We start from the raw sequence: 12,854 nt of genomic DNA, 5'->3' as shown, positions 1-12,854 counted from the left end.
AATGTGTAGACTGGTGTTTACATCACAACGCTAATGGCTGCCATGGCAGGGAAGCATGGACTATTGACTGGTGATGTGTGCATGGGCAGTTGAGTTGTAGTTCAGTACTACCTCAGATGAAAATCATTATCGAGTATGGCTGTGACCTGGTAAGAGGTCTGGAGAGGAAAAATTATGTTAATCTTAGTGTGATGGTGTGGGGAGCAATGGAGTGTAAGACTTCAGTTCACATCTGGTAGTGATTAAGAGAACCCTGACATCAGACATCCTGCCTCCTCGTGTTATGTCCCACGCAACAGTAGTGCGATTGCATTTTTCAGCGGGAGAATACACAACACACAGCACGTGGGTCTGTTAACTGTATGCGTGATGTTGAGGTATGTACAGCCAGCAAGATCCCCTAGCTCTTTCTGTGGTAGAACATGTGGAGCCAGATCTGATGTAAACTCCATCCCAGTGCCACTACGCAGGATATTGAACAGTTAAAATCTTGGTGGGTGAATTAGCCTCGGGAGGGGATTAAATGACTTGGACATCCATCCCAACCGAATCATTGTGTGCATCCGAATTAGAGGATGAAACTTTGTAATGAAAAGGCAGCTTGTACTGCCAAGTTCTTTGAAAATGTGACTTGATACTGCAATGACTGAAATACCCACATACTTTCTTGATGCGTGAAATTTTTCTTCCTCTTCCCTTCTGAGTGTTTAACAACTGTTCTCACAGAGTGCAAATCTTGGCAGAGGTTTAATGTCATCTTAATTATATCATTTTAGGTGTTTTGAAATTATGCATATCAAGCAAGATCTTTGAAGTTAGTATAGTGGGAGTTGAAATTATTTATAAGAATGTACCACCCTGTTTTTTTACAGGATTTATTTGTGTATCTTGTATTTATCTGGATTTGTAAGTACCAAAAAAAATGTTATGGAATGTCATTTCAGGTACCCTGAATCCAGCACTTCAAGATAGATTTGGACGGCCAAAACGTGACATCAGCACTATAATTCACATTTTAAATGACCTGCTGTGTGCCACCCCCCAGTACCGCCGACACGCAAGTCGTACACAACAACAGCAGCAGCAACAGCAGCAGCAGCCACAACAACAGCAACACCACCACCATCACCACCACCACCAGCAGCAGCAACACCACCATCAACAGCACCAGCAGCATGCTGCAGGATCACATGCCAGTACCTCGGCAGCTGTTGCATCTCCTTCAGCTGTGGCTGCAGCAGGAGCAGGAGCTTCTGCAGTGCCTGGAAAGCTAATAACAGCAGCCAACAAGGTTCCACATGTAGCAGCTATCCAGTCTTTATCAGGTATATAAAAAACATGGGCATATTACTGTTATTGCAGTGTTTGTTTGTCACACATGGAATATGTGAAAGAGCAAAGTTACAGCTGTATATACAGGACAAAATAGTCATTATTTTCAATGGGAATTTTCTTAATACATAGGCTTAACTGAATACCATTGTGCTGGCCTCACACTTTTGACTTTAAATGCAGAGTATCAGTGTATCTTTTTCTTCTGTAGTTCGAAAATATAACTGTACTGCATATTCATGGTTTTGTGCATGTGGTAGTCTGCTCTGCATAAATAAAATTTTAATACTGGAGCAACTGTAATTGTCCATGTAAAATAAGTTTGTGAAGAAAGTGTAATAATTATGTAAATACATTTAGCTAGTTACTGTGACTTTCATTTCAGTCATGCATAAAAAGTGAGATATGTTGTCTGTTTGAAGGATGAAGTAGATGGAATTCAGCAAAAGGCAATTCGAAAATGACTAAAATTTGGTGGTTACAGAACCAATAACAATACTTTTGCTCTAGTGTGTGTGCGTGCCATGGTGACTGACTGCTGCTTATTCCTTTTATCACATTAAGAAAACGAAGGTACCTTAGTCAACTGGATTTGCAATTGCAATGGTCAAATAAAAACATTTTTCACCCTTGGAACATCACCAGTGACTCTTCTTTTTGAGCTAGAACTGAGTCATACAGAATGCTCAGAAAAATAAGGTTAAATTATTTCATCAGAATATTAGAGAACTAACAAGGTAGAAGAGCTTCTTGTCTGTTTAGAAAATTTGGGAGCTGTGGAAAGACACACATAGGATGTGTGTCTGGGCATCACATAACAGGGTGAGAAAAGTACAAAAGATTGCACTGTAGCATATTACTCACGAGAAACTAGAAGGGAAAAACAGTTGTTACATGTATTAAGATGGAACAAAATTCAAAAACATTGAGACAAATAGTTTGTAGTGATCAGCACATAGAAGCATGTGCTTGTGATTAATATAAACAAATGGTTCCTCTAATCATAATATATAGGCCCCATTGAGAAATACTGAACTGTTAATAGGAATTTAAGATTCCTTACTATGCTAGCTGTCAGACAGCAGAAGGCAGTTAATACCTGGTGATTATGTCGATGTAAATTTTCCAAATGATTCTGATAAGAAATATGATCTAGAAACCTCGGATCCTAAGATTTGGTCTCAACAAATAGCTTTTTGCCACAGGTAGATAAAGAAGATAACCCCCTAACCGATAATGTTTCCTGTGATGAAGCTCAAAGCAAGGACAAAACTATATGTCCAGTAACAAATTGTATGTCTTGGCTTGATGCACAGTTATGTAGTATAAACAAGATAATGCTTTATAGAATTAACACCTCCCTTGGAAAATTAATTGGATTAATTGAATCTGGAACAAATGTTTTTAAAAACACTTTGTGAGAGATAACATGGGATGAGATTTATAATTAACCAAATACTGACACAAAATTTAATTTATTCCAAGATAAACTTCTATTATTAGGTGAAAATAACTTTCCACATAAGCTAATCAGAAAGGGCATTAAACAGCCATATAAAAAAACAGCCAATGCATGGATAACTGAAGGGATTAAAATACCTTGTGAAAAGAAAAGGAATTTCCATGTGTTCACAAGAACAAATGAAGATCCTGTAATACTAGCCCACTACAAAAACTACCCTAAATTACAAAAAATTAAGGACCATGTACACTGCCAAAAAATCAGTAATTCTAACTAGTTAAAGCTATATTCAATGTAGCGAAATGACAGGACAACTGACCAAAGAATATAACATATATATTTACTTGAATGGAAGGGCTACAAATGAGGATTCACAGGTAGAGACTGTGATTAAAAGATATAGTATAAAATAAAGGGACAAAAAGTTAAAGCAAAATCACAGCAGTATATTAAAAAAGCAACTCCTGTAAAATTCAATCCCATGAATGTATCACTAACTTCTCCCTCTGAAATTATGGAAATTATACATTCTCTCAAAAATAAAAGCTAACATGGTTTTGACAGTGTTTCCTACAGAGTACTAAAGAATATTTTCCATATGATGAGCACTGTCTTATCTGAAGCATGTAATGAATCACTTACTCCACAAATTTTTCCAGAGATTGAAATATGTCATCGTTAAACCCGCCTGTAAGCAAGGTGATAGAAAATATCTCATTAATTATGATGTATTTCACTGCTGACATAATTTTTCCAAACTTTTTCAGAAGGTGATGTATTCTAGTGCCCCTCCCAAGCAAAAACATCCTCAGTAATCACAGTTTGGATTTCAGAAGAGTTTTTCTACTGACAATGCTATTTACACTTATTTGAGAAATTTCACAAGGATTGCGTAACAAAATAGCAATAGTATTGGCCATGACTTACCTATGGCATTGAATAGTGTGAACCATACTATCCTGTTAAACTGAGGTTTATGATATTGATGGTACAGTCAACCAATGGACAATTTCATACCTAACCAAAAGCATGCAGAAAGTGTATTTAATCATTCAAAAAGTGTAATGAGGAGAGATTTGTCTAAGAAGAAATTCGGGGTGTACACCCCCCCCCCACCCCCACCCCCCTGCCGCCGCCCCGAAAGACTCAATATTTTCCATCCAATGTACAACAAACAGAATTAGTTCTTTTTGCGGTGTCACTAGTATTGTAATCAATCAAAGCATACATACAACAGATAAAACGTAAATAATGTTAACAGGACCATACACTAGTGTTCTGTGAATGGTCTCCCTAAATTGTAGAGATACAAATTTGCCTGTTTCCATCTAAAGGTAGAGGTACGACAACAAAGAAAAGTGTAAAACGTGGTGAGGAAATAGTAAATAAATGTGGAAACTAAAAAATTCTTAGGTACTGATAAGACTTTGAATTGGAGAAAGCACATTCCAGAAGTCCTAAAATAACTTACTTCAGCCACATTTGCTCTTCAAATTGTTACAAATGTTGGAGGCACAAATCAGTAAATTAACATATTTAGGATATTACCATTCAATGTCATATGGAATTGTGTTCTGGGATTTCTCAATTTTAAGAAAGTCAGTCAGTCCTCATGGCCTAAAAATATGCTGTAAGAATATTATGTGACAATCACCTATGATCATCTGCAGACATCTGTTTGAGTTGAGCATTTTGACTACTGCTTCTAGATATGTTTTACCTCATGGATTTGGATGTAAATAATCCACTGCACTTCAAAAGAAACAATGATGTACATAATCACAATACCAGAAAAAGGTATTCATTGCTCCACATTAAGGTTGTCTTTAGCACAAAAAATAGGTTCACAGTGCTGCAATCAAATTTTTTGCTCACATACCCTGATACGCAATGTGCATTCTAAAGTAAGTGCTGATGACAAAGAAAACAAAAATCATTAAGTTTGAAATATTTATTGGAATATTTACATAGGTTCCGTGGCTACTTCTCAACATCACACCACAAATGTTAAGGCATATATCGTAACAGTGCACCATCAGTTGTGCTCTCATCTCATAGGAGTCTGCCACTAGCTTCAGGAGCCACGAAGTCACTTCAATCTGCATTTCAGCATTGTCGTGGGAATATTTTCTTGCCAGCCAAAGCTTCATTAGAGGGAAGAAATGAGAGACTTGGGGGAAGGAATTGCTGTAGGATGGACAGTCAGAGTTCCCATCAAAACTGATCACACATTTCATGTGGCGTTGGTTGTATAGTCTTGCATTATCATGCCCAAGTGTAATGTGTTTTGTCAACATTCCACATGTCTTGCCTTGCTTCATACCTAGTGACAACATGGTCTAGAAATTTGCCATCTTCCTCTGTATGCTGCTGCAGGAATGTCAATGCTGTAGCCAGATGTCTGGTTGTGTGTTCATTTGTCAGTTGCCTTGACACCTATCCTGCACACTCTTTATGAAAAGCGAGCCACCAGGAGACATTTTCGTTGTAACATCTTGAGACATCTGGGGTAACTGATGAGAGTTCTGAAATTAAGCAGTGGATCTGTAAAAATGCATGCCACATCCTTTCCATCAATTCTGGTGTCAGCAGTGCTGGTCAGCAACTACAATCTTGGCCAGTAATATTGATTTGTCCTTTAGCAAATAGCCTGCAAAAAAAATCTGATAACTGCACAAACCTCATAGTTGGTGGGAGACAGTACTGCAGCAGCCATTTTATCCTAGCACTATGTGGTAACCATTACTGTCAGAAGACTAAAACTGCACTGCATTATTCCCACATATCACAACCTGCTCCTGTGCTGGCACATTCCTACTGAACTAATCTTGTGATCTCTGTACATGACTGGAACTTACTTTCTGGGTGCACAATGTAAAATGTCTGATAGACAACAAAGTAAAATTTGAAAACAGTGATAAAAGTTTCTCCTCGACAAGTCCTTTCATTTTGTAGAATAATTTCTATTTTTGTAACATTTAAAAAGTGGTGGGTAGGAATTACTCGTGTATATTTTATGTGATTGTAAAATGATTCATTGCACATCATTATATTTGTTGTGCAAATGCTACGCAGAATGAACTAAAAATACCAATATGGATTAGGGCTATTTCTTGGCGGGTGTTAGGTGCCATTAAATGTTCTTCTTCCCATCCAGGTAGTAAGCAATTGGTGTATTGCTCCTAGGAGTCAGTGTGCAGTGATCTATCTTAAAATGATGGCAAATTAAAGGGAGGCATTTCTGTAGACTTTTGTAAAGCAGTTGGTTGTTTCAATACTTAAAAGCACGGTTAGAGTGGGAGCCTGTAAAATTACTTGTAGACAGAACAGCTAATAAAGCACAGTTTAAAGTAAATAATGAATTTTCAATTTGGTAAAATTTGTATCATGATAATGGAAATTCCACAAGGTGACGGGCAATGGGTCATCTGTAGATAACTATGCCTCCCATAATTATGTATCAAGAATACCAAAATGGTTTACTACTTTACATTTTAGTGTGTGTGAAAATGCAATAATTCTTAATTCTATTGTCTTCTTTAAATTATGTAACTTTCTGTGTTAGAAATCTAAAGTAACAAGTGATTTCATAATGTCGTTACAATTGTTACAGACGAATCTGCAAACCTTTCTCGAGAGAACCAGGCGACTCGTGGCAAGATGGAACACTTGCGCCTGATCATGGAAGAACGGCGAGCACGCAGACGTGCCAGACGCGAAGCTAGGGCTGCACCCTACACAACTCAATGGTCTGCCAAGTCTGAGCAGCTGGCCCCACAGTCAGGTGTCGAGCCAATGGATACAACAAATTCTGCAGAGCAGAGTGCCCCGAGTACCACTACTGCAGACGTGGGGCCACCTGAGCCTGTAGTAGCCTGACCTGCAGCAACTGTAGGTGTTCCTGTGTAATGGGACAGGCACTGGTGCCTACCTGAGGAGCTAAAGTCTCTCCAGCTTGCAAAAGTTGGAGGTCAGTCACTCTGGTGTTTCTTGTGCTGCAGCCAATACCACAGAATTTTATGTATTCCGGTAATTTCTTTGGTAGATATTAATGAAACACTCGTCAATGTGCAAGCTTTTCAAGTACTCGATAGCCTGTTGTTCAGAGTTAAGACTTAAACACCATTCACTTGTAGGAAGATACGATTTGTAATGTAATGTGTGTTACATGAAAACTGTGCTGTGAGGTTGTTTTCCTCTCATTTATTCCAAGAAGGCTACACTTTATGTACTGTGTGAGAATGAATTATGTATATTTATTTGCTATTCCTACTGATAGTTTCCTAATATGTGTGTTCTTAGATTTCTACCTCTGTTATTAAAAGCTCAGAGTTGGGCTGCTGAAGTTTGAAGGACCGAAGTTATTCATTTACTTAATAAGCACATCAGTTTAAAAATAAGTTTCCTCTTTATTTGCCGATGTCTTTGTATGTATTTGCAGATACCTTTATATGGGCCATGCATTTTAGTGTAATAAAAGTTGTTAGATTTGCTCTTTCCGGTGAAAACTCCTGGAGGTTAAAAAATGACTAAATGAATAAATGCTGATAAAAAGAATGTTTATGTAATTTTTTTTCTTGCGTGTTTATGCATCTGGAGCTTAAGTCCATTTCTGTTTGAGTGCTTGAAAAACTGTTATTCAGTATGAAATTCTCTAGCTCCTGGACAATGTTGTTATATTTCTGTAGTGTAATCTATCTGCTTTGAGATACAGCTGTCTTTTGAGTAACAATCGTTTAAGAAAATATGCAGTTCCTGTGGCAGCAATGAGGGAGTTGTACTGGATGGAACTGAAGCATTATTAAATTTTTTTGTAATGCTTGGATTTTGTGTGAATGTATAGCTGCATCCATTAAAAGATTTGCATTAACTTCACATCCTGTAAAATTACTTGTGGAGGAAAAAATAGCAATGAGAGGAAACACGACCATGCTACTGCACTAATAGATCCCTTAGATTTAAAAAATAAGAAAAAAAAATGTTGGCATCATTTCAGGATGAAAATGAGGATAGTAAAGCATGTTTAAATCATCGTCATTTGCATGATCGAAGTGCCCCTCTTGAAAGCATTGTTTCAAAAACTTGAGGAAAGCTCAAGCATTGAGGCTGCGTACGTGCGTTCGTGCGTGCGTGCGTGCGAGCGAGCGAGATAGAGAGAAACCTGTAACAAGAGTTCATGTAAAGTACTTTATTTTATTTTATTTTTTTTCCTTGTGAAGGGAAGAAAGTGATTTAGAAAATGGAGGTTTATTCGTTTCTGTGAATGTCAAGCCCATCGATAGTTTAGTGGAAGCCGCATTCTGTGACTTTCCATATCAATACTAGTTTGTGTCCCAATTAGTTCAAAAGTTCTTGTGGAGTGACTCACTACAGAGAATTTGTTTTAGAAAGTGGAGCAAGATATATTAACAATGTATTATACTGTATAGTGTAATGTATTATATTACTGTAATTGCATTTCTGAAGATGACTGTAGAATGTTTACATATATTGAGTATCAAACAGTCGTATCTTGCATTGTATGTATGTTTTAACTTTGCATTCATATTTCTCGTGCATTGTAAAACAGTTAGTATGAGAGAGAGAGATACATATATTCATTATGTTGTTAAATTTGTTTTAGTTCTATGTAATTTCATTTTAAGATGAAGATAGTGATGTACAAATCAGTCCTAAATGCTTTGTTTTAACTTAAATAATTTAACACTTTGTTGAATACAACCAAGACAAAAGAAACTAGATTTTTGTGATGAAATTCAATAAAAATACTTATGGAAGGTGAACTTTTAAACCAACAAAGATTTATTTAATCTGAAAGCTTTTCTGTTAAGACTGTTTGACAGAGGTACATTAAAGTGTGATATATAACAACATATAAACCAGGAGCTCAGTACACTCTAAGCTTTATGTAAACAATATAAAGGAGAGCTTTATCTGTTCAAATTGTAATTCGCTTGCCTTTGTCTAAATATTTATAGTACACTACTCTTCTACACTGGCAAATTGTTTTTAATTTGACTGGTAATGTGGTTAAGATTTAAGAAAGTAGTAATGCATGGAATATCAGTTACTGGAAAGATTGGAGAGGTTATTAATGAAAGAACACTCACACATGTATAACACCAGTACCCCTGCTATATTCTCTGAGAAAGTTGCAAACATTGCTCAGTCTTAAATAGAAAGTCTGTGGTCTTACTCAAATTGTCTACCTCCAGACTTACTCACTAAATATCTGGAAGAGAGGTAAATCAGTAGATTTGTCAAATCATAGATAAAGTTAAGTTGAATTTCACCATAAATTTAAGTTTCTTTAAAAATTTAAAACTGCATGTGCTTTCATGTATCATGAAAGTAATGCTTCACAGCTGCATAGTAAGAAAAAAAAATATATATATTAGTATGGAATTCAGAATAATTCTGGCGTAGATGAGTGGAAGCTTTCTTCACTCGTTACTTGGGTTTCTCTAGCTTGTAGTGAAATACATCTAACATCTGTAGAGCATTGTAGTCATGGAATCAAATTCATACACAATCGCATTTTAAGAATGGTTGTTCAAGTAGGGTAACAAATAGTGTAATGGTTATTGGCATTTAGTTCCTGGAAATAATTTTCTTTAATTTTGTAAATAAATCAGTTCAAGCGACAAATCACTTTAGTTGCTTAAAGTGAGAGATACTGGCCGTTTTCATGTCATACATTATTATAGCTACTATTATTTGTGAATGAAGTTCAGTGACCAGTTCACATATTAAAATGAAAGAAATTGTGAGAATTGTGCTGTGATTTCTTTTTAGTCTGGAATAAATCAACCATATAATCCCATTTAGCAATTAAAGGATATATTTGCCGAAGTGGAAACTGGACAATGTTGTGTTCAAAGGTCATGTAGAAGTAAGGCATATTTTTACGATAATAAATTATGGAGATAACTTACACTGCAAGGCAATTGTTCTTCACTTTACGTCGATTAGAGTAAATAAATTTTGTTCTTCCTGGTTTTTTCTCTATTTTATTTTCTTACCAATTCTTCCTTAAAATTCTTCTGAAATTTATATGGAAAACTATAAATCTAAATTTCTAGACTAATGCCCTTGGAAAGAGACATTTGTCATAGATGTGAAATATTTACATTATTTTGGAAGGAAAAATGTTTTATTTGGGTTAATGCCGAATGACTGATTCCATCTGGTAGATGTACAGATAGTTTTATCTGAGAAGTCTTTTCCATAAATCAAGAAGACACATTATTGAATATGTTGTGTTAATGTCAATGTGGAAAGTATGTGACTTGCACATCATTCTGTGGTGATAATGGGACACAGTTACTCTGCTAATTCCTTAACTGATGAATTATTAATAAAATTTGTGTTAACCGACTTGTGATAGCTCATGGTAAAATATTCTCATTTCAAATTAAATTTTTATTATTAGCTAGTAGCTGAAAACCAATTAAATAATAAATACTGTGTTGTGGAATATTACTCAAGTGTCCTGAGTTTTTAATTTGAAATGATGAAATATTTTACTATGAGCTAACACAAGTCAGTTAACATAAATTTTAATAATTTTTAATAATTAATAATTAGTAGAGTAACTGTGTCCTTTCATCACCACAGAATGATGTGCATGCCACAAATGCTTTCCATACTTCCATTAACATGACACATTCAATAATTGTCCTCTTGATTTATGGAAAACACACTTCTCGGATAAAACATTCTTCACATCTACCAGACGGAATCAGTCATTCCGCATCAACCCAAATAAAACACAAGTTTGCTCCATACAGTCCGATAGTTTAAGAACTGTTTCTGGAAAGCTTAGTTACTATTGAGGAATAATGGACAGTAATTAATGTTGATGACACATGACATGACTGTAAAATAACAGAATTGTGTAGTCAGTAAACACTAACTTGGTTTTTTATGGAGCAGTAGTTAGGAGCCATGGAACAAAAGTGCGATTATTTACTATTGCAGTTTGGATATGTGTACTAGAGGTAATCTCATCAATGGTATGGCATTTGGAAGGTAAGAGTTGACTGTAGTCTACATAATTTGTCATGTTGTAAGAATGACAGAGAATACATTAGTTTCCAGTGAAACACTTTTGCTACACATAGTGCAGTATGCTACTTTTCCAAGATCAACTTAAACAAAAAGTGTGCTTTATTAATTGTAACTGAAGGAACACACCTCCTTCAAACATGGTTGTGTGGTACACATACATACCTCACTTAACTAAATTAAAATTGTTATTTTAAATGGACTATGTGAATGAAACCAATGATACAGAAGACTTGGCTTTAACAATTATGTTGCTTGCTCACTTCAAAGACGAGAAATGGAAATTACTAATTATAAGAGAAACCTTGCAGTTGCTTCTTTTATCTGGGAGTAATAAAATTTCAGCTTATACATTTTAGAATCCCAACCATTTTTAATTACATAATTTTCATTTAAAATGCATAGACAATCAAATGAAATTAAACGGCCATGGAAACGGTCCTCTATTAGTTATGAAATATGAATATGGCTCAGGAGTATGTTGAATTCTGCCATTTACTATACAGCATGTAGTGTGCTGAACCCTGTCTAGTGTGTTTACTAGAGTACTACTTCTTACTGTTGTGTGTAGCCTCATTTCACAAAGGCTGTAGAATGTGTCTTATGAATTTTACTCAGTAGCTGGTTGTCTTATGTTTCCATTGATGACTTAATGGAAAGTAGCTTAACAAAAAATCTGAAATTAATCAGAAGTATGTCAGTGTTGGTACCAGAACAAACATTCTTGAAAGTTATAACTGCTGCATAGGGCTATGCCCCCCCCCCCCTCCCCTTTTTTTTAAAAAAGGCTGGATGCTGAGCATCAAATGAAGCAGCTTCAAAATTCGCCTGGCAGTGGCCACACTAAAAAGCGTATATGGCTGCTTCTTTCAATGCGGCATGTTCTGCCATCCATAGATGTGAATGTGGGCCATGTGTGGCTCAGTAGCGTTTCAGACCTGTCCGGCAGCCCTTTCGAAAAGTGTGGAGGAGCAATTGCAAGGTTAGTTGTTGTTGTGTTCCTTTCTTTTATTTGCGGATATCATTGTCGAATATACACTAACGTGTTGATATTAAAGATGTCCAGAGGTAGGCATATTTCAAACGGTGACTTTGTTCACAAAATGAAAGTTGTTTCCCATACGAAAACACAATGAAATACAAACAATACTTTATTGCTATATTGTGTAATCAAGTAACGATCACTTTTAATGTTATGTGTACAACAATGTTTTACTGCTCCCAGAGTCATGTTTTGCAATTGCTTCACCTGTGGGTACCAATGCCCACGTTGATGATTACTGTCGTGTAGTTAATATTGCGTTGAAGGATGGATATTTTTATTACAGAGATGTTTGTGTTCAATGGGGAAGTGCCAGGAGAAAAGCAAGTGAGCACGGCTGCAGCAACTACTTTTCCAGAGGATGTGCCAGAGACAAATGACGATGCCATTATATGGAGCTGAGGAAAGAAGTGCCTTAGAAATGTAGATAAATGGCTTTGTAACGTTTGGAAAGAACGGAGAGCTCTAGGTCAAGAGTATGCCAACCGTAAGGGTAACCTTGTACCTTGATAGGAATTGCAGACCATAAGCGATTGTTTGTGCTGGTACGACTGCCACAATAACATCAATGAAGAACAGTAGGAACAAGTGTTCAATGAGTTTTATAATTTAGGCAGCTATGATCTGAAGTTGGCTTTCCTATTTACCATGATTAAAGTTGTTGATAATGCATGGTCTTATGTAGGTCAGCAACATTTATGCATGGAGAAGACAAAAATAGTATTGCTCAATTCAAATGGGCCTGAAACTAGTCTGCAAAAGATTCTTGTAGAATATTTTAGCTGTATCTTCCAGAAGAATTGACAGGATGCTCAAAAATAAAGAGGAAAAAGCAACTCCACCTCATGATGGTAGAGGTAAAAGTGAACCTGGTAACAAAACACCTCCCCACAAGTTGATGTAATAAAACGTTTCATAGAACAATTTCTGGCTTAGAAAGCCATTATGTGA

General features: G+C 36.2%; 1 protein-coding gene across 1 annotated transcript in view; it reads left to right on the top strand.

Annotated features, from left to right (window-relative positions):
• The window catches only part of LOC126260288 (midnolin), a 230,147-nt gene extending 220,353 nt beyond the window's left edge, over positions 1-9,794 (top strand). The window contains exons 6-7 of the mRNA XM_049957616.1: positions 945-1,325; positions 6,408-9,794. Coding sequence (XP_049813573.1) covers positions 945-1,325; positions 6,408-6,673 — 647 coding nt within the window. The 3' untranslated portion in view covers positions 6,674-9,794. The remainder of the gene's footprint in view (positions 1-944; positions 1,326-6,407) is intronic.
• Positions 9,795-12,854: the final 3,060 nt, after the last annotated feature.

Source organism: Schistocerca nitens, chromosome 1 (assembly GCF_023898315.1).
Source record: "Schistocerca nitens isolate TAMUIC-IGC-003100 chromosome 1, iqSchNite1.1, whole genome shotgun sequence".
In the NCBI taxonomy this organism is placed as follows: domain Eukaryota; kingdom Metazoa; phylum Arthropoda; class Insecta; order Orthoptera; family Acrididae; genus Schistocerca; species Schistocerca nitens.
This window is presented reverse-complemented; position numbering and strand designations above follow the sequence as displayed.